The 22,312-nt window shown below is 38.3% G+C and overlaps 1 protein-coding gene across 9 annotated transcripts in view; it reads left to right on the plus strand.

The window, feature by feature from the left end:
* GART (phosphoribosylglycinamide formyltransferase, phosphoribosylglycinamide synthetase, phosphoribosylaminoimidazole synthetase) overlaps positions 1–21,708 on the plus strand; it is a 36,063-nt gene extending 14,355 nt beyond the window's left edge. For 6 of the 9 annotated variants that reach the window (XM_017659848.3, XM_017659849.3, XM_017659847.3 and 3 more), the window contains exons 11-22: positions 909–1,140; positions 2,771–2,865; positions 3,233–3,342; positions 3,714–3,912; positions 4,917–5,168; positions 5,420–5,572; positions 8,796–9,002; positions 10,168–10,305; positions 17,748–17,878; positions 18,153–18,294; positions 19,321–19,436; positions 19,529–21,708. In XM_017659848.3, the coding sequence (XP_017515337.2) occupies positions 909–1,140; positions 2,771–2,865; positions 3,233–3,342; positions 3,714–3,912; positions 4,917–5,168; positions 5,420–5,572; positions 8,796–9,002; positions 10,168–10,305; positions 17,748–17,878; positions 18,153–18,294; positions 19,321–19,436; positions 19,529–19,720 (1,967 nt within the window). In that variant the 3' untranslated portion in view covers positions 19,721–21,708. Of the gene's footprint in view, positions 1–908; positions 1,141–2,770; positions 2,866–3,232; positions 3,343–3,713; positions 3,913–4,916; positions 5,169–5,419; positions 5,573–8,795; positions 9,003–9,928; positions 9,960–10,167; positions 10,306–17,747; positions 17,883–18,152; positions 18,295–19,320; positions 19,437–19,528 lie in introns of those variants that run through there. The other 3 variants (XR_005060337.2, XR_005060336.2, XM_037014682.2) reach the window with 3 other exon arrangements.
* The last annotated feature ends 604 nt before the right edge of the window (positions 21,709–22,312 follow it).

The raw sequence follows: 22,312 nt of genomic DNA on the forward strand, positions 1-22,312 counted from the left end.
TGTAGTAGTCATTTCTGACACTGCAATACTGGGTTTTCCCAACACCAACAGTATTCCAGTATCTGAATGACAGAATACCCCTGTTATAAAAACACTTAGAGAAGACACGTCTTAACAAACTACCAAATATGATGCTAAAAGAGTAATGGAGACCAAAAAAGAAAAACGGGATATAAGAATTTCTTTCTTTTTAACTAAGAATTTATCTTTGTATAAACTGTCTATGCTAGTCATTTTAGAATTTAGAAAATAATAGTCTACTAATATTTGAAGAGTAAAATTGTATATGAGAGCTTAAAGATAGTTCAGAAGAAAATGAAACCAGGAATTTTAGACTGAGTGCAAAACCTAATTTAAATCAAGCTTGTCTTAGAATTTTACAACTGTTAATTAGGGTAAAGAGTAAGAATCAGTTTGCATTGCAGTGATCCTATTGGTTATTTAAAAAAGAAAGCAAGCAACTTTACTTGAATGGCTATGATAAAAAAAATTCCTTTATTCTTAAATATAATGTGATCAAATGCAGGACTTATTAATTGATGTTCAGATTTTATCTTTTTAGTTTTTGACGTTTTGTCAGGAGAAAGTACCTTTGTGCCTTTAAGTCTCAAAGTCTCAAACTTTTCAGGCCAGAGCTTTTTTTTCCCCCTCTCTCATTGAAACAATAGTTCTTATATGAGATTTATGATAACACAAGGTTTTAGGAACTCTTTTGTCACCCTAGAGCAGAACAAACTGTTCTTAAAAGAAAGGGTCTATTGACTAGTATATTGCATTAGTTCTTACTGGTAGGATTCTTGGGAAATTCACTTCAGTGAAATAAAGATTTTCAAAACTTTTGGAAATTATAAACTGCGAGTGTAGAATATTGTTACTGCAAATAATAGGTCAAATGTACTCTCTCACAGGGTTTCCTGAGGCTCAAGCTTTAGGACTAGAGGTGTTCCAAGCAGGCACTACCCTAAAAGATGGCAAAGTGGTGACTAATGGAGGTAGAGTCCTTACAGTAACAGCCATCCGGGAAAGTCTCATCTCAGCCCTTGAAGAAGCCAAGAAAGGACTAGCTGCTATAAAGTTTGAGGGAGCCATTTACAGGAAGGACATTGGCTATCGTGCCATAGCTCTCTTCCAACAGCCCAGGTAAATCTCTTACTGAGGGATTATAGCACAGCTTCAGAACTGACATAAATGGCTATGTAGAAAATTTCATTAGTACTATACTCTCACTCTGTATTCTTTTCTGTCTATGGGACTGATCTGATTTTGATTTGCATTTAGTTAGAATCAAAACTACTCATAACAACATTCAAATTAAATGGAACAGACTTCATGGTATTTCCTAATGTTTAAAAAATATAATGAAATCAGAGATGTTAGGGAATTTTTCACATTGTATACTTTAAATATATATAATTGTCAATTATTAAATAAAGGTGGGGAAATAATTTTGCTTGAGTTATATGTTTAAATACTGTTGTATTTATATCTTTAAGTTCTGGTCTTGTCAAAGAATTCAAGATGATAATATTGGTCATCTACTTTGCAACTAACTTAGTTTGATATACTGTAAAATTTTGGCTGTCTCATTTTTTCACTATTTATACCTATTACTGAAGTGTATTTTTAACCACTTATTGATTGGTTAATTGGCATGTACAACTATTCCTTTATAAAATCAATAAACTATTCATTGGAAATGTGGGTGTTTTGATTTCTTAACTATATCACAGTTACTATTGTTGATTTCATCTATGAGAAATATATATGTTTTAGGACAAAATGAGAAATTTTTAGCAACTTAATTCAATCTATACTGTTACTGATAAGCAAATTTTTTAAACTAATACTAGAATTTTTTTAGAACTAAGAACATTAAAATGCCATGCTAAAATTTTATTTTTCACTGTAAAATAATAGATTCCACTGAAATGACCTGTTAAAGGGGATGCAATCTTCATACTAGTCTAGTTCTTTAAAGATGAAGAAAATGACAGCTGCTACCTGACAAAAGGGTTTTTTTAACCAGTAGAACTTTGTTTCCTTTCTGAGCATGACCCTGGACTGCTGACTTCATTGGAGTTAACTGACAAAGCTCTCAACTCTATTTGAACCCTGGCACCTTGTTTCTAATAAAACTACACATATTCATGTATTCATCTAAGCCAAAGTTCTTGTTTTTGTAAGGCAAGACTATTGAAATCACAGTACCATTCACTGCTCCAATGTGTTGACCCTCTATGGAAGGAAATAATACACTGAATACCATTATTTGGTTTGGTTTTTCCCATAGTTTTTTTTAAATCTCGTTTCTTACTTGTCTTGAGCTTTAAGGAATCACATGCAATTCTTTCATTGCAATAAGATCTCAGCTTCATTATTTAGGCAATTTTTTGTAGAGTTCTAATTATCCTGATTTTCTTTTCTTTTGACTCAGTTTTGGCACTGCTTTCCTTCCCATACTAAAATTGAACAGAGACAGGTTGTGGGAAAGTATTGGTATATTTGGCTCCTTTTGTACTTCTGAAAGAAAGAGTTTATTTAGAGATGTAGTTCTCAATAGTAATGATACAATGAAATCAACTGGAGAGATTATTTAAATGCATTTTAATTCCTAGGGCCTGCTGTAGACCAGTAAATGAAAATTTATGGTTGGGGCCCAGCACATTAGGGCAGACAGGAATCAATAGGGATATCTTCTGCTTAAGATAAAAATGATTTTTCCTGGCTTTTAGGTAATATCTTCGTTTTTATTTTTGTGTTAATTCTTTAGGGGCCTGACTTACAAGGAATCTGGGGTAGACATTGCAGCTGGAGATATGCTTGTCCAAAAAATTAAGCCTTCAGCAAAAGCCACCTCCAGACCAGGTAAATCAGATTCCTGTACTTTGCTAGTTCATTAGCTTTGGCAAACATTGTGAATTGATTTGGGCTTTGTAGTTTCCTGAGGAAAATGTTCCAAGTTAATGCCAGGTTAAGCCAAACTCATAGTCTTTGTATTTTCTTATTTCTAATATTGAGAAAAGCATTTCTTTTCCATGACATTAAATACAAAAAGATTTGTCTGCCCTTTAATACTTAATTACTTCCTTGATTGATTCTTTTAGCATATAATACCCTCTCCCATTCTCAGGAAAGGCATCTCTTGTTTTAGCCAGTCTTAGGAAGAATAGGTTTATATTCATGTTTAACTAATCTATTGAAATGCAGCAAGTAATTAATTCCTCTCCAACAGGCTGTGATGTTGATCTTGGAGGTTTTGCTGGTCTTTTTGATCTGAGAGCAGCTGGTTTCAAAGATCCTCTTCTGGCCTGTGGAACAGATGGTGTTGGAACTAAACTGAAGGTAATCAGACACCTATGTGAATAAAGGCCTTTTGTGAAACATAAGAATTTACTGTGTATAAAATATACGCACTTTTCCCCTCTTGACATATATGTACTAAACCATACCATATAACCATATAGTATGGCTAATAAATCTAAATGTTTCTGACAACACTATTATTGGTATATCTGGATGGAGGGGTGATTTTAATGCATAAAAGGGGATCCTTTTGAACCACATAGCTTATCAGCATTAAGTGTTCTTTTGTCTTTAGGTGTTCAGAGCAGCTAGCCAAAAGTCAATAATATTTGTGAGCCTCCATTGAGAAATGGGCAATTATAATTTGGAGCTTATTCTATTATGTGGACATGCATCTTGTATTTCCATAGATTGCCCAGCAGTGCAACAAGCATGATACCATTGGTCAAGATTTGGTTGCAATGTGTGTAAATGATATTCTGGCACAAGGAGCAGAACCCCTCTTCTTCCTTGATTACTTTTCCTGTGGAAAACTTGACCTCAATACAACTGAAACTGTTGTCACTGGAATCGCTAAAGCTTGTGGAAAAGCTGGATGTGCTCTTCTTGGTAAGATCATCCTTTTGAACCATGCATCCTTCCTCTTCCTGTATTTTAGCCTGGTGTGTAAACATGATCAATACCAATATAGCTAACAAAGAAACTATATCACTAGATGAGGCAAATAAAGATAACACAACCTGAAGAAAAGTTAGACCCTGGTACCCTCTACCGCTCTTCCCCAGACTTATATGCCAGGCCTTATCCTTCTCCCTGATCTTCGGTCGATATTTCTAGTACTCTCTTTCTCAAAGGCCTCCTGGACAGACAGGGTAGGGGTTATTTCCTCCCTACTGGCCCTACAACAGAGGCAGATGGGTTTTTGGCATTCTGAATCTTAGGCCTCATTTTCTCACAGAAGTGACAATAAGAATAAAGGGTACCCAAGGTTCATAGAAATATTGCTTAAATATATATGAGAATTTTGAGCAAAGTGAATTTGTAGGTTGACCAATGAACAAAAAAAGTACCTCTAATATTATTCTTTCTATGGAAAAATCTGCCAAAAGCCAAAATTGCCTTTTCATCCATCTTTTTGAAAAGTTTCTAATTTGGAATCTGCCTACCTAGGCCCTGTCTTTACATGATATGATTGTGAAGTGAATTATAGTGTACTTTTTAGGCCAGGCATTTGGTGTTAGGCCTGATTAAATCACTTCTCTAAACCTGTACCATCATCTGGAACATAAGTGCAAGTGTAAAGATCAAGTGTAGGTGAAAGCATTGCTAAAAGGAAACTAGCTATAGAAATGACATATCCAACTGAGTGTTCATCTCATGAAAGTAATGTTTGGCGGCTACACTCACCCTTGGTGAGAATTAGTGCTCCTTCCCCCGAGATGCTTGGTTAGAAGTTCTGTTGAGCAACTAATAGAGTACATGTCACTTGAGTGTCTGCAGGATATTGCCACATGTTTAATTGTTCTTATTAAAGAGTAGCTGGTGTCCTTACTTCTTATACAAGTTTTATAAACATTTTGTGATTTCTTTGCTCTTATTTATTTTTCTTCCAGGAGGTGAAACAGCAGAAATGCCTGACATGTATCCCCCTGGAGAGTATGACCTAGCTGGTTTTGCTGTGGGTGCCATGGAACGGGATCAAAAACTCCCTCACTTGGAAAGAATCACCGAAGGGGATGTTATTATTGGAGTGGCTTCATCTGGTCTACACAGCAATGGGTTTAGCCTTGTGAGGAAAATTATTGCAAAATCTTCCCTCCAGTACTCCTCTCCAGCACCAGATGGCTGTGGTGACCAGACCTTAGGTAACACACTCAGGTTTAAACTCACTTGCTTGGAAATGTCTGAGCAACCAATTAGTGGGGCTAGTCTTTCTTTACTTGAACTTAGAATGGAATAAATTACATTGCCCTGGGATATTGTGACTTGGACATTATTGTAGAACTGGTGTGTCTGTGCAGGGTCACAGTCATAGTCTATTTCAGAATTGTTTTTTATACATGCTCTGGATTTATATTTGTAGGCTAAATTTGTGTCTTCTGTCTCCAACATACAGGGGACATACTTCTTACTCCAACCAGAATTTACAGCCATTCACTGTTACCTGTCCTACGTTCAGGGCACGTCAAGGCCTTTGCCCATATTACTGGTGGAGGATTGCTAGAAAACATCCCCAGAGTCCTTCCTCAGAAACTTGGGGTGGATTTAGGTAAGATTGCTGAAAGGAACTTTTGCTTTGAAAACTGTTAGGAGAATATATCATGAGAGGAAATTCTGTGGTAAGTAGTGCACATATGATTATAAGTGGAAAATTCTTAATTGGGTTTTTGGGCAAAAAATTAGGGCTGACTCTTTTCTACCTTTTTTTACTTTATTTGCCTTGGCTTCCTTTTTTTTTCCTTTTAGTTTTTATTAGCCGTGTTTATGTGGCATAAAATTATCTCATGTGACTTAAATGAAGTGCTATAAGCAGATCCTCCAAGGGGGTTGGTCACTGCAAGCTGTATCAAGACGGACCCAGGAACCTTCCAGGAGGGGAAGTGGCAGCATTTAAATGGTCCCTACAGGACATAGGGAGGACCCAAACCAAGGCATAGACAAGGGAGGCAGATTTGAGAATTATTTTGTGCTTAGAAGGACAAAGTCACAAGTTCTGTTTAAGCAGGTGAGTAGACAGTAACATCCGTAACACAGAAAGAGAGTAGATTTGGAGCAGGAAGTGGAAATATAATGTTTTAAATCTTCAGTGTGTTTATTGCAAGGTGTCTCTAAGCAGAAGTTTGGTGCTGGTATGCAGGTAATAATAATTATGGCCAAGACAGCAGAAGAGACCGAAAGGTTGTTCCTTAGTGTTCTGTCCCTTAAAGGTTGGCAGAGGTAGAATTACTGAAAAAGAACAATCAGAAGCAGGGAGTAAACCATACAAAAGTACCGTCAACTCCTAGGAAGGATTTGAACATGCCGCCGGTCAGCAGGGCCGGGTGCGGCACAGAAATCTAGGATAAGGACCAGAAATTGGTCTGGATATTTCAGAGGTAACTCAAAAAGCAGCATGGTGAAGTTAGATGCCACCCACCAGATAATTGGCTGGGATGGGTGGCAGAGATAGGAGGCAGTGAGTGCAGATTGCTGTTTCAGTAAACTTAGTGGTAAAAAGGAAGGCTTGGAATACACCTATGCTCATGGCAAAGTGAGGGACAGGGATTTCCCCTCCCTATTTTTGTAGGATAAAGAGACAGAGAAACTGTTCCAGCTCTCATAGTCAACAAATATATATTAGCTTGAGGGAGTAGAAACTGAAGGAGTTAACACAAAATAATACCTTTTCCTAGTGACATAAGAAGGGCTTATGAGATGAGCAAACGTGGAGCAGGGGTTTGAGGAGAGGGATAAATAATGAAGCAATCCAGGTCAGGATGAGAGTGAGATAGCAAACAGCACTGATGGTGAAATTGAAGCTGGTAAGTAATTTTTCACCCAAACTAAGAGCGTGTGTAGCCTTGAGACAGGAGCCAAAAAATAGATTGATTTGGTTGATGCATTTGGGCTTGGCAGGTGGCAGAATCAGTCAGCGGAAGCAGCTAGGGATGCAGTTGAGTAGATTTACAGAGCTAACCCTGGAGTCAGAGAGTATGTGAAGGAGAGAATCTGAGAAGTCAGAGAGGTTGTGCAGAAGTGAGGAAACAGGAAGGGTACACTGGGAGAGCGCTTAAACGGGAGCTCAGCCTAGCCAGGGAAGCAGAGGAGATGGCTAGACAGGAATCCCTTCATTAGCATAGCACGGAGTTGAAGGGCACAGGGCACAGCAAACGATTAAATTAATGGTTTAACATATTCCTGCAATATAAATGCTTTCCAGTGAACATAAAACCTTAAGGAAGTTTTCACTACCCTCTTCAAATGGTTAAAAATAGTGGCCTACTGATGAATAGGGAAAAGGCAGGCTGCTGGGTGCATTTGACAATTTCTGTAAATACTTCCATCCTCGCCAATTTTTAAATGGTTTTTCATGGCCTTCCATGCTGTCTGTAGCACACACCACTGGTTAAAAATAACATAATGGTCCCCACATCAGAAAATTGAGAGTTGATATAGTCATAGTCATAAAAGCCATCGTGTTTTGAGTTACACAAATATCTTTCCCAGTGAAAACACAATTCAGTCCCTTGCATCAGCCTCTGAGATTTCTTCCAAGAATCATACTTTGACAACACATTTAAGTAAGGAATTTTCAGCATTACATTTCCACAACTTGTTATATTACTCATGACATACTTGATCATTTGTAGAAACTACACTCTTTGTCAGTTTTTTTTCCATAAATAAATACTTCGTAAATCTTTGTGCTAAAATAAGCTCATAGTTTAGCAATCTGCTGTTTACCCTGCCTTTTAATTCACATTTACCTGTCATAATATCATTTTTTAGCATTTTAAGTAGTCCTTTTTTTATGGATATACTGCCATTTGGTTTCACATTGCTGGTGACTTTTGACTATTGACAGAATAGTAAGCATATCATGGTAACTAAATCTTTTGTGCCCAGCTCTTAAGAATAGACATTCCCAGCTAGTAGAAATGGGATTAAATCTCATAGGGGAGAAGATTCATAGACATGTGATGCCTTTTAAAAATTGTATCAACTCCAGAGCATTAAAAAACATTATACTGCAGATATACCAAATAAATAAGGGGAACTGATAGTCAACCTTAGTTCACTGTGACTTTCCTTTCAAAAGAGCATTATAAATAAATAATTATGTTTTTGTAAGTCATATCCCTTAACTGTAGATTAAAAAGGCCTATCCAAATTCTTTTATTATTCAAGAATTTTGTGTGTGTATAAATATATGTATATACATACATATATATATATATATATATATATATAGGCCTTTATGTGTATATGTGTATTTTTTTATTAGAAATTTTAATTGTATTGTGATAATAGAGGATATATTCTTAAAACAGACCTAAGTCTAAATTTTAAGATAAATGCAGAGAGACAGGATATTGATCTTAAACTTTCTGTATACCATGACTTTTTAATAAGTGTATGCATTTCTTCCAAATCTATATATAAGCCACATAGGTTTACATCATACTTAGGGTACATTTTCATCACTAAGACCCAGGTAAACACTCACGAAAGGGTAGTATGCCAGCCTTTACTGGAATTCAGCTATTAGCACATTTAATCCATTAGAGATTTTTAAGAATCTAGTTAGTTAATGCAGTACAAAACCTCACTCAATTGTGAATGCTGGCCAAGTATGTAAAAACATATTTTAATGTCTAAAAAATAAATGGATCCAAAAAAAACTTACAAAAAGCCATTATATAGTTTTGCCTGATATAAAATAGCAGTACTTGTTATTTCTGTAGCTTTGTGCCTGTGTAAGACAATAGTTAAACACCTTTACCTGTTTTCAGATGCCCAGACCTGGAGAATCCCCAGGATCTTCTCGTGGTTACAGCAGGAAGGACATCTCTCTGAAGAAGAGATGGCCAGAACATTTAACTGTGGCATTGGGGCTGCCCTCGTGGTATCAAAGGATCTGACAGAGCAGATTCTGAGGGACATTCAGCAGCACAAGGAAGAAGCCTGGGTGATTGGCAGGGTGGTTGCATGTCCTGAAGGTAATTGCTCCTTATTTAGTTGCTCTTAGGTATATAATCTTAAATATAATAATTGTGTCTCAAACGCTCCCTGCCCACCTTTTATTCCAGCCATTACTATGGCAACTATCTTTACACAGCTGTAACATGACCACTCCCACATCAGTAACAGCAACTATCTATTCATTTCTGCCTCAGAGTTCTGACACCTCTGTGTAGAAGTCACATGCACAACTACACCCCACAGGACAACCCTTGACCAATGGGATAAGAGCTAGTGAGTAAATGCCCACTTTAGGGACAGAAGTAGGGAGCGGTTCTGAGGCACAGTCTACATGTCTCCTTTGAGAGTCCCAGAAGGATCAAGCCCCTGTTGCCCACAGTGGTGACCAATTTGATCTCACTCTTACTTTGGCTCCTCTATATTACTCTTCCCAGATCCTCACTCTGGTTCCCTGCAACCACTTCCCCATGTAATCTTCCTACACACAAGACATCTCAGTCTGTGATATGTGCTTCAGCTCAATTCAAGGAGGAGTGAGTGAGCACCTTAGCAAGTGCTGTGTGAATCAGGACTCCATGAGAAATACTAGAAACTGACAGAGTAACGGAAAACCCACACAGATTAGCTAACAGACGTCAAGGCTTGTGGATTTTGTCTGTATTTATTTGCCTTTGATTCCTCCCTTGTGCAGTTTTAATTTTCAGGCAGATTCTCCAAATACCAGAAAGATGTCTTGAGCCTACATCCTTCAGCTCACATTGCAATAAGAAAACAAAAGTCCCTCTGTGTCTGAACATCCTATATTAAATCTTTGAATGGCCTCACTTGGGTGACATGCCTACTCTTGAGGCCAGGAGGTCATAGCACTCCCATGAATGGAAGATTTGGAGGGGTGGGGACAGAACACTGACAAGCAGTAATATATCCTCCATTCTTTGTTTAGATACAATGATGTGCTGTAGCTTTTATCTGAGGTAGGTAATTATGTTCGCCTTCAGGAAGTTTTTTTGTTTTTGGATGAGTAATGTTAAGTAATACAGACCTGTTACTCATTTTAGTCCTTGCATATCTTATTTTCAGAATAATATACAGTATTCTAAAGTTTTCATAAAATAACATTTCTTTCCATTATTACTGTTAATTCACAGTTTTTCTTATTTATTGGGTATGTTTCAAATGGAGGTTTTCCTCGTGTGAGAGTCAAGCATCTGATTGACACCATGCAAATAAATGGATCAGCTTTGGAGAATGGCATCCTGAAAAATCATTCATTTGTCCAACCAAAAAGGGCAAGAGTGGCTGTCTTAATATCTGGAACAGGTGAGATGTGGCCTCTTTACTGTAGAGTTGCAGAAATGGCCCTTCACTTTCACCCTTTTCCCCTCTTTTAGAAGTCTCCTTCAGATTATGGGAATACTCTCAGCAGGGTGAGGCAGAGGATCATCAAGGAGTGTTGTCTTTCTGCATCCTCAGCCTTTCCATGTTTCTCAGGCATTTGAAACAATTCCTAAAGGAAAAGTAGAGGGTGTCAGGCAGGCAGTTGAAGAAGGAGAAACTAGGAGAGGAAAAAATGGAAAACCCATCTTCTTTGGAATCAAAGCTTTGTAATGGAGAAGTCTTAACAACACTTGAGGGTTTTTTTCATTGTTAATATTAATAAGGACATAAAATTTATATTTGACTCATGTAGATAGAGAGATAAAGTAATAAGAGCATCACGTTCTCTCAGATGAATGTAGAATTTTTTTTCCACTATTGTTAAGTAACATTGTTGTGAACATTCTTAAAGTATGCAATGTGCCTTAAATGCATATCTGATTTTTTTTTAGAATACATTCCTGTAAGTGTAATTGTGTTACAAGTCCATTTTAAGGTTTCAGTATGCTTTAGGTGCAAGTTGATGTTAAAGCAAAGAAACTATTAGAAAGGCCATAATGTTTTATTCTTGAGAGGGTTGATTTTTCTTACTTAATTAGGCAGCTTTTTTCTCATCAGTTTTAAATCATGTTATACAGTTTCTATTGCTATGCTACATCATTAAGATATTTTTTGCATTACATAGCCTAGAACCAGGATTAGCTATATTTTCATAAACTACTAATCCATTTTCAAAGAAGGGAATTTTTTTTACTTTTTTTTTATTAAGGTATCACTGATATACATTCTAATAAAGGTTTCACATGAAAAACAGTGGTTGCTACAGTCACCCATATTATCAAGTGCCCTCCACACCCCATTTCAGTCACTGTCCATCAGCGTAGTAAGATGCCACAGAGTGACTACTTGTCTTCTCTGTGCTACAGTGTCTTCCCCATGATCCCCCCCACACCATCTGTGCCAATCATAATACCCCTCAGTCCCCTTCTCCCTCCCTCCCCTTTGGTAACTGCTAGTCCCTTCTTGGAGTCTCTGAGTCTGCTTCTGTTTTGTTCCTTCAGTTTTGCTTCATTGTTATATTCCACAAATGAGGGAAATCATTTGGTACGTGTTTTTCTCCACCTGGCTTACTTATGGAGGGAGCATAATACCCTCCAGCTCCTTCCATATTGTTACAAATTGTAGGATTTGTTTTCTTTTTATGGCTGAATAATCATTCTGCATATGTACCACCTCTTCTTTATCCATTCATCTACTGATGGACACTTAGGTTGCTTCAATATCTTGGCTATGGTAAATAGTGCTGTGATAAACATAGGGGTGCATATGTCTTTTAGAATCAAGGATCTTGTTTTCTTTTAGTAAATTCCTAGGAGTGGAATTCCTGGGTCAAATGGTATTTCTATTTTTAGTTTTTTGAGGAACCTCTCTATTGCTTTCCACAATGGTTGAACTAATTTATATTCCCACCAGCAGTGAAGCAGGGCTCACCTTTCTCCACATTCTCACCAGCATTTGTTATTCTTAGTTTTTTTGTTGCTGGCCATCCTTACTGGCGTGAGGTGATATCTCATTGTTTTTAATTTGCATTTCCCTGATAATTAGCAATGTGGAGCATCTTTTCGTGTGCCTGTTGACCATCTGAATTTCTTCTTTGGAGAATTGTCTGTTAAGATCCTCCACCCATTTTTTAATCAAGTTATTTGCTTTATGGGTATTAAGCTGTGTGAGTTCTTTATATATTTTGGATGTTAACCCCTTGTTGGATATATCATTTACAAATATATTCTCCCATACTGTAAGATACCTTTTTGTTCACCTGATGGTGTCCTCTACTGTACAGAAGCTTTTTAGCTTGAGGTAGTCCCATTTGTTCATTTTTGCTTTTGTTTCCCTTACCCAAGGAGATGTGTTCAGGAAAAAGTTGCTGATGTTTATATTTAAGAGATTTTTGCCTATGTTTTGTTCTAAGAGTTTTATGGTTTCATGACTTACATTCAGGTCTTTGATTCATTTCAAGTTTACTTTTGTGAATGGAGTTAGACAATGATCCAGTTTCATTCTCTTACATGTAGCTGTCCAGTTTTGCCAACACCAGTTGTCAAACAGGCTGTCATTTTCTCAATTGTATATCCATGGCACCTTTATCGTATATTAAGCATAAATATATATTAACTAACCATATATGCTTGGGTTTATATCTGGGCTCGCTATTCTGTTCCATTGATCTATTGGTCTGTTCTTGTGCCAGTACCAAATTATCTTTCTTGATTACTGTGGCTTTGTAGTAGAGCATGAAGTTGGGGGGTGTAATTCCCTCATAAGAATTCCAATGGATTGCATTGAATCTGTAGATTGCCTTAGGCAGGATGGTCATTTTGACACTATTAATTCTTCCTATCCATGAGCACAGGACGTGTTTCCATTCATTGGTATCTTCTTTAATTTCTCTCATGAGAGTTTTATAGTTTTCAGGGTATAGGTCTTTCATCTCCTTGGTTAAGTTTATTCCTAAATATTTTATTCTTTTTGATGTGATTGTGAATGGAATTGTTTTCCTGATTTCTCTTTCTGCTAGTTCATAATTAGTATACAGGAATGCAACAGATTTCTGTGTATTAATTTTGTATCCTGCAACTTTGCTGAATTCAGTTATTAGTTCTAGTAGTTTGGGGATGGATTCTTTAGGGTTTTTTATATACAATATCATGTCATCTGCAAACAGTGACAGTTTAACTTCTTCCTTACCAATCTAGATGCCTTTATTTCTTTGTGTTGTCTGATTGCCATGGCTAAGACCTCCAGTGGATAAAAGTGGGGAGAGTGGGCATCCTTGTCTTTTTCCTGATCTTAAAGGAAAAGCTTTCAGCTTTTCACTGTCAAGTATGATGTTGACTGTGGGTTTGTCATATATGGCCTTTATGATGTTGAGGTTCTTGCCCTCTGCCCCATTTTGTTGAGAGTTTTTATCATGAATGGATGTTGAATTTTGTCAAAAGCTTTTCCAGCATCTATGGAGATGGCCATGTGTTTTTTGTCTTTTTTGTTGATGTGATGGATGATGTTGATGGATTTTATAATATTGTACCATCCTTACATCCCTGGCATGAATCCTACTTGATCATGATGGATGATCTTTTTGATGTATTTTTGAATCCGATTTGCTAATATTTTGTTGAATACTTTTGAATCTATGTTCATCAGGGATATTGGTCTGTAATTTTCTTTTTTGTGGTATCTTTGTCCGGTTTTGGTATTAGCATGATGCTGGACTCATAGAATGAGTTTCAGCGTATTACTTCCTCTTCTACTTTTTGGAAAACTTTAAGGAGGATGGGTATTAGGTCTTCACTAAATGTTTGATAAAAATCAGTGGTGACGCCATCTGGTCTAGGCGTTTTGTTCTTGAGTAGTTTATTGATTACCAGTTCAATTTTGTTGATGGTTATTGGTCTGTTCAGATCTTCTGCTTCTTCCTGGGTCAGCCTTGGAAGGTTTTATTTTTCTAGAAAGTTGTCCATTTCTTCTAGGTTATCCAGTTCGTTAGCATATAGGTTTTCATAGTATTCTCTAATAATTCTTTGTATTTCTGTGGTGTCTGAAGTGATTTTTTCCTTTCTCATTTCTGATTCTGTTTATGTGTGTACACTCTCTTTTTTTCTTCATAAGTCTGGATAGGGATTTATCCATTTTGTTAATTTTGTGAGTTTGTTATATATGGCCTTTATGATGCTGAGGTTCTTGCCCTCTACCTCATTTTGTACACTTTCTTCATAAGTCTGGATAGGGATTTATCCATTTTGTTAATTTTGTCGAAGAACCATCTCCTGCTTTTGTTGATTCTTTCTACTGTATTATTCTTCTTGAGTTTATTTATTTATGCTCTGATCTTTATTATGTCCTTTTCTCCTACTGATTTTGGGCCTCATTTGTTCTTCTTTTTATAGTTTTATTAATTATGAGTTTGGACTGTTTATATGGAATTGTTCTTCTTTCCTGAGGTAAGCCTGTATTGCAATATACTTCCCTCTTAGCACGGCCTTCACTGCATCCCACAGATTTTGGGTAGTTGAGTTATTGTTTTTATTTGTCTCCATATATTGCTTGATCTCTGTTTTTATTTGGTCATTGATCCATTGATTATTTAGGAGCATGTTGTTAAGCCTCCATGTGTTTGTAGCCTTTTTGTTTTCTTTACACAATTTCTAATATCATACCTTTGTAGTCTGAGAAGCCAGTTGGTACAATTTCAATCCTGAATTTACTGAGGCTCTTTTTGTGGCCTAGTATATGATCTATTCTTGAAAATGTTCCATGTGCACTTGAGAAGAATGTGTATCCTTCTGCTTTTGGGTGGAGTATCCTGTCGTTCTAATGGTTTGTTCAGTGGCTTTGTCTCCTTACTTATTGTCTGTCCTTTGGAGTGAGTAGTGTGTTGAAGTCTCCTAAAATAAATGCATTGCATTCTGTTTCCCCCTTTAATTCTGTTAGTATTTGTTTCACATATTTTGGTGCTCCTATGTTGGGCACATAGTTATTTATAATGGTTATATCCTCTTGTTTGATTGAGCACTTTACCATTATGTAATATCCCTCTTTGTCTCCTGTTACTTTCTTTGTTTTGAAGTCTATTTTGTCTGATTCAAGTACTGCAGCTCCAGCTTTTTTCTCCCTATTAGTTGCATGAAATATCTTTTTCCATCCCTTCACTTTTAGTCTGTTGGTGCATTCAGACCATTTATATTTAGAGTGATTATCAATAGAAATGTACTTACTGCCATTGCAGGCTTTAGATCGTGGTTACCAAAGGTTCAAGGGTAGCTTCTTTACTATCTTAACTCACTTAGTATGCTCTTACAAACACAGTCTAAAGGTTCTTTTTTTTTTTTTCTCCTTCTTCCTCCATTCTTTATATATTATGTATCATGTTCTGTGCTCTTTGTGTATCCCTTGACTGACTCTGGGGTAGTTGATTTAATTTTTCATTTGCATAGTATTTAATTGCTCTACTACCTTTACTGTGGTTTTATTTTCTCTGGTGTAAGCTACTTAGCCTCAGGAATACTTCCATCTAGAGCAGTCCCTCCAAAATACACTGTAAAGATGGTTTGTGGGAGGTGAATTCTCTCAACTTTAGCTTATCTGGAAATTGTTTAATCCCTCCTTAAAATGTAATTGATAATCTTGCTGAATAGAGTATTCTTGATTCGTGGCCCTTCTGTTTCATTGCATTAAATATATCATGCCACTCCCTTCTGGCCTGTAAGATTTCTGATTAGAATTCTGATGATAACCTGATGGGTTTCCCTTTGTATATAATCTTTATTCTCTCTCTGGCTGCTTTTAATACTTTGTCTTTTTCCTTGATCTTTGCCATTTTAGTTATTATATGTCTTCTTGTTGTCTTCCTTGGGTCCATTGTATTGGGAGAGATCTGTGCACTTCCGTGGCCTGAGAGACTATTTCCTTCCCCTGATTGGGGAAGTTTTCAACAATTTTTTCCTCAAAGACACTTTCTATCCCCTTTCCTCTCTCTTCTTCTTCTGGTACCCCTATAATGCAAATATTGTTCCATTTGGATTGGTCACACAGTTTTCTTTCATTTCTAGAGATCCTTTTTCCTCTCTGCCTCAGCTTCTTTGTATTCATGTTCTCTAATTTCTATTTAATTTACCAACTCCTCTACTTTATCTAATCTGCTTTTAAATCCCTCCATTGTATGTTTGACTTTGAATACTGTATTTTCAGTTTCTGTCTCTTTCTTGAGTTCCTCCCTGAAGTCTTGAATATTTTTCTGTAGCTCTGTGAGCATGTTTATGATTTCTATTTTGAAATCTTTTTCAGGAGGATTGTTGAGTTCAGTTTCACTTGGTCCTCTTTCTGGTGTTTGTGGGATCTGTGTTTGTACTAGGTTCTTTTGACATTTCATATTTATCAAAATAACTTGGTGTAGGTGGCGTCCTCTAGCGTCCAGAAGCTCTACTCTCTAGAACTGTTCAGCCCCTGGAGCAGTGGTGGGGGTCACAGGCAAGCAGCTCTTGTGCCTGCCAGGAGGAAAGTACTCTTTCCTGCTTCCCAGTTGTAGTGCTTACCTCCACTGTCAGGGCCAGAGAGCCAAGCACACAGGGAGCAGCCTTTGGATACGATCCTTTAGATACCACAGGCACCATTGCCCTGGTTGGCCGGGAGCAACAGCAGGGGTCACAGGCAACCGCATTGGTGCCCGCCCTGAAGAAAAAGCTCTTTCCTGCTTCCCAGCTGCAATGCCTCCCTCTGCTGCCAGGGCCAGTGGGCCAAGCACACAGGAATGAGCCCCTGCATTATGCCCTTGTAGCTGCCATGGCCTGGGCTGCCCAGTGGCTGGCCTGGCGCAATCACAGGGGCATCAGGCTTGTAAGCCAATGCTGGCCGGAAGGAAGGAGCGGCAGGCTGTGTATCATGGTGAGGAGACTTGGAGCTGCATTGCAGCCAGGGAGTGGAGCACCTGAAGCTCCCATGAATTCCCAATTGGCTGGGCTGAGTTCACCAAGTCAATTTTGTCCACCTGTCCTTTCTCTTGAGCAGCAAGCTCTGTGTACTCCTTGCCCCTTTAGCAGCCCTCTCACCGTTGGGAAGTCTCTCAGAGTGCCTGCCTTTCTTTTGTCCCAGAGCAGCTGGTTGTGGGTACCTATTCTCCACAAGCAGCTGAATTCTCAGTCTCTCCGAGTATTCCGCCTGTCTTAGCTTTCCAATCCCACTAATCTCTAGAGCACCATATAATGTAGGTTGGTGCCCCCAGAGCAGACCTCCAGCGCTTGGTGTTCAGCAGTCCTAGACCTTCTCCTCCTCCCACTCCACGTCAGTTCCTCCCACCAGTGAGCTGTGATGGTGGAAGAGCTTGGATCCCACCGGATCATGGCTTTAGTACTTTACCCTTTTCTGTGAGGTCTGCTCTTTTCCCCATATGTAGGCAGTCTTGTCACGGCCTTCTTTTCTGTTGCTCTTTCAGAATTAGTTGTATTTGCTATATTTTCACGTTATATGTGGTTTTGGGAGGAGGTTTCTATCTCACCTCTCATGCTGCCCTCTTTAAGCTTTCAGCTTAGATTCTCTATATTTTTAAATCCCCTACTATCAATGAGGTTACTTTAAGGGGTGTTAAAAAACCAAAAGTCATCCAAGTAAATTTGAAGTTCTCACTGGCTTTGTTAAGCAGATTGATGGTTTGGCAGCATCTCCTTCAGTAAGCAGAGCTGCTCCCAAGAAGAAGGGAATTTAAGAGCCTCATGTATTTTTGGCAGTCTTTTCTAAGTTATTTATTCAGCAATCTTGACTAGTCCCTATTCAAAGTGTCGTGTAGCTCTTTTTAAGAAATGTGAGCTTACTTGTGTTTTTCTCTTTTTCAGGATCTAACCTCCAAGCTCTCATTGACAGTACTAGGGAACCAAGTAGCTCTGCACACATTGTTGTAGTTGTCTCTAACAATGCTGCTGTGGCTGGCTTAGGTAGAGCAGAAAGAGCCGGGATTCCCACCAGAGTAAGTAACTTTGGAAAGGAGCTTTCCTGCAGGCTACACATCAGCTCATAATTGGCCCCCCAGAACCTGGGTCTGCAGGGCACTTGTTCTCTGGATTTCTGGATTTGGGGTGGGTCCTGGGCTTGCTTGCCTTCTACTTTACCCTGTCCATTCCTTAATTCTTTATACCTGGTGTGTCTTCAGAAGGAAGTGAAATATGGTCTAGGTAAAGGTTGAGTTTTTAATCATTTTGGTAATTTGTTGAGAAAAATTGCACTTTATTTTTCTCTTACAGGTAATTAATCATAAGTTATATAAAAGTCGTATAGAATTTGACACTGCCATTGACCAAGTCCTAGAAGAGTTCTCCACAGACATAGTCTGTCTTGCAGGATTCATGAGAATTTTATCTGGCCCCTTTGTGAGAAAATGGAATGGTAAGCAAAAATTGTTTGACACCACATTGAGAAATTGACTGAAAATGGACAACAGGGTGGTTAACTTACCAAACAATCCCACTCATGAAATATTTACTGTGACGTTTTATTGTAACACAGGTTGCAATTTAATTTCCTTTGCCTTAGCCCAAAAAGTGGCACAATCATGATTTTATTATCCTTCTCTCTCAGTTTTCTTTGGCCTGCTATAATTAATCACTTTTTCTAATAGAGCCTAAGTTTGTTTCATGTTACTACAAAGACAATATCTCATGTTCTGAGCAGATATATTCAAAGGAAACTACTTCCTTAGAAACAAGAGAAAGTGATTCCTTGTAGCCCAAAATGGAAGAGTTCATTGTCTCCTTAGGAAGTGTAGACCATTGCCAGAAAATGACAAGGAAGGTGGTATTGCTAGAAAACATAATATTTTGTATGGCCCTTTCCCCACAAAAGTTTTGACTGCATCCTGTTGTTCTTATGTACACATATTTGGGCAGTAAGTGCATGTTTTCTCCAAGGAGTTTGTTTTCTTAAATGAGTATAGTTAGAATACTTGTGGCATAATATAAAACAGGCCAATGCCTTTGCTGACATAAGTCCCACAGAACTAAACTAGCATTTGGCTGTTAGATATGCCACTTAGTGGTTAGAAGTCAAGTACACAGACACTACACAAGAACCTTCTGTTCCTTTTTAATAATATGTGCCAGCAACAAACTGAATTTTCTTCTGGAGCCCTATGATCTGGGTTAGATCACCTCCCATCCAGTTTCCAGTCACTGCAGGCCCCTGTTCAGAGTCCCTCTGTCTTCAGCTGGGCCAGACAGAACTTGCTGCCCCCAGGACCTCCTTGGATGAGAAGCTTTATTTCCCTTTACCTCATTTCCATTTTTTGACAAAGCAATACCCATCCGAGAAATCCTACCCCTGTTGACTGTTGATTCTAGACAGGAAAACATACATTCCTTTGACTGAATTCATAGGATTTTTAAATTCTGACCACTATCATTCTGTTATTTCTAGGGAAAATGCTCAACATCCACCCATCCTTGCTTCCATCTTTTAAGGGTTCAAAAGCCCATGAACAGGCCCTGGCTGCTGGTGTCACAGTCACTGGGTGCACTGTGCACTTTGTATCTGTGAGTATGTCTCTTTCTGCCAAAACATGAGTGCTTAGATGTAAACAGTACTGGTCAGAAGGTAATGTTCAAATGTTTTCTTCCTTTTCCAGGAAGATGTGGATGCTGGACAAATTATTTTACAAGAAGCTGTTCCTGTGAAGAGGGATGACACGGTTTCAACTCTGTCTGAAAGAGTAAAATTAGCAGAACATAAGATATTTCCTGCAGCCCTCCAGCTGGTGGCCAGTGGAACTGTACAGCTGGGAGAAAATGGCAAGATCTGCTGGGTCAGAGAGGAATGAAGTCTGAAGTCTCCTAAATCAGGAAGGGAGCCATTTTTTTAAAGAAGTCTGGTTGCATGGCGCCTCAACCCAAAAGAAAAACTGCTAAAAAAGAAGACCTCACCCTTACCTCTTTGGCCATTTTTTTAAAGATCAGATTTGTTAAAAACAAGACTAGTTCAGCATATCAAAGACATACATGTATCATCCTCAGTAGTCGTTCAGGTTTTACCAGTTCAGGACCTTCCTGTTCATAATCAGGCTAGTAATTCAGAATTCCTTTAACTTTCAGCCAAACAAGTTAACAAAACTCTTAGTCTGTCTTATCCTCTTTTTCTGACCAATATCAACCTCCATTTTTCTTTTTAGTTATATCTTCTCTAATCTAATCAAGTTTAAAGAATTAATATCTTTTCTGCAAATTGTATATCTGTGCCAGTTTGAATTAAGACTTCTCTAATTATCCTGATCATAATTTAATGTCATAAAATTTCTGGGTACCTCCCATTTCTGGGGGATAGTGTACTTTGTGCTTTGTGATATCATTAAACAACCCTCTAATTACTGACAGTTACTATAATACCCAGATTTCTGCTTCACAGGTACTCCATGGATTATAAACACCATACTTTTATAAATGACTAGAGAGTTAAAGGGAAAGTTTTGCTGGCTTCTAGATTCAAACTTAGGACTTCGGGCATATTACTCATCCTCTGTGCTGTTTCCCCATCTATTAAAGTAGACAAATGCCTGTCATATGGTTAGTGGAAGTCTGGTAGGTGCTGTTTGGGAGGAGTGAGGGCACTGCCAAACAAAATGGAGAGCAGTCCATCCAGACTAGTAAAGAGTGTGATGGCACTGTATGTATTTCACACTCTAGCCAGTCTTTTCCATTCTGGATGTGCAATTCTGGAACCGGGAGGTTAGGTAGACATGGTGGGCACATGTGCATGACTCTGCCCATAGGGCATCAAGCTTGGTACACGTTTCTACCAAAGCTGAATGAACAAGGAATGGCCACTTGGTCCAAAGCCAGCCAAACATCCTTACACTGCTGAACAGCCTTCAAGATAGTGTTGCCTAAGCTCTGCCTGCGCAGCTGTTGTGTACATTACTGGGAGGGTACTTGGAGGCCCTGTTCAAATCTTCCCTTGGAGTTTAAACTCAAAACCTAATAGCAAAGGACTCAGAGTAGTTATATATAGGAGATAGTAAACTCTAGCCTTAGGACAGGAAAGAGTAGAGGGTTAAGAGAACAGAGACCTTCTGTAGACCTTAACCACTGCTTCTGGGCAGCTGGCCAGTGACTACCCTTGCTCACATTGACTGCAGTCAACAACTGCCATCCAAAGCAAGATGCAGGTGTGTCATTTCACATACGTCCCTTTAATGTAAAAATAGGATTCATTTAATACTTAACTGCTGTATGACTCCTACACCCTGCCAGCTACCCATAGATAGCACCAAATTTAACATTATTAAGGACCTATTAAAACAGGCCAAACACTTCCCTGTGAAGTTTATAGAAAGTTAAAAGATACAAAGGAAAATATTAGTTGATAAAATCACATGCTGTAATTAAATTAGAGTCTAGTACCAGGATGTAAATTTGAAAAAGGAGTGTAAACTTGCAACTTCAGAAATATAATTTTTAAGCCCTTTGATACTGATCTCCACTAAAAAGAACCTTGGCTCTATTTGAAGTAGCTGAGTCCATATCTTGGGACAGGGAGAATCAGAATATATCTGAAATATCTGGTTGCTGGGAACAAAAAAAAAAATGCTTGGAAATAGCAGGATTGATACTGAAAGAACTAAGGAATCAATTTTAAGAGCATCCTACTGTCTAGTTTGATGAGATAAGTATTTGGACATGTTGAGTATGTAGACAGCCATTAGTTTATGATGATACTCAGAAAAAGGTCATTTAAGTCATGAAAAGGTCATACTGCGAAACGGGTAAAAAGTGTTAATATTTGCTTCATGCAATAAATACGGATTTTTTTAAATAGGTGTCTCTGTTTCTATTTGTGTAAGGAATAAAACAGACCAGTCCCTTGGTCACACATTGTGTTCAGCTAGAAAGATAATGGGCAGTGGGTGGGAGTGGGAATCCAACAGTTCATAAGCCCTGCTGATTACGAAGAGAAGGGATTCAAATGCAAGTTCCAAAGTAAACCAAATGTTCTACATAGGAATGTTTTCATTTCTAAGAGATTTATGGTCTCTCCATGCTCCTCCAGTTTTTTACAATTTTCAAGTACTATACAAACTTTCTAACTCAAGTACAATGTATTTAATAATTATAAAGTTGAATAACTGGTACAGCTAGTCCCTCTTCATTACTTTTTTTCACTCCCGTCTCTGTGGCTGTTGTCTCCCATGCTAAGCAGCCAGAACCACAGCCAGAACTGTGCCCCAGGAAGAGACTGGCAAGGACACTGCTGCCATGGCCAAGTCAGGCTCTGCTGGCCCCACTTCCAGTGGGCACTGGAGCAGCTACCCCATGACTGAAATGCACTCTGCCTGCCCCTGGCTCTGGGTCATTGATCCCAGGCTTAAAAATCACAGGCAGGATTATCTGACTGACCAAGCTTAGGTCACCTACCCTGC

The sequence above is a fragment of the Manis javanica genome, chromosome 3, assembly GCF_040802235.1.
Source record: "Manis javanica isolate MJ-LG chromosome 3, MJ_LKY, whole genome shotgun sequence".
NCBI classification, from domain to species: Eukaryota; Metazoa; Chordata; class Mammalia; order Pholidota; family Manidae; genus Manis; species Manis javanica.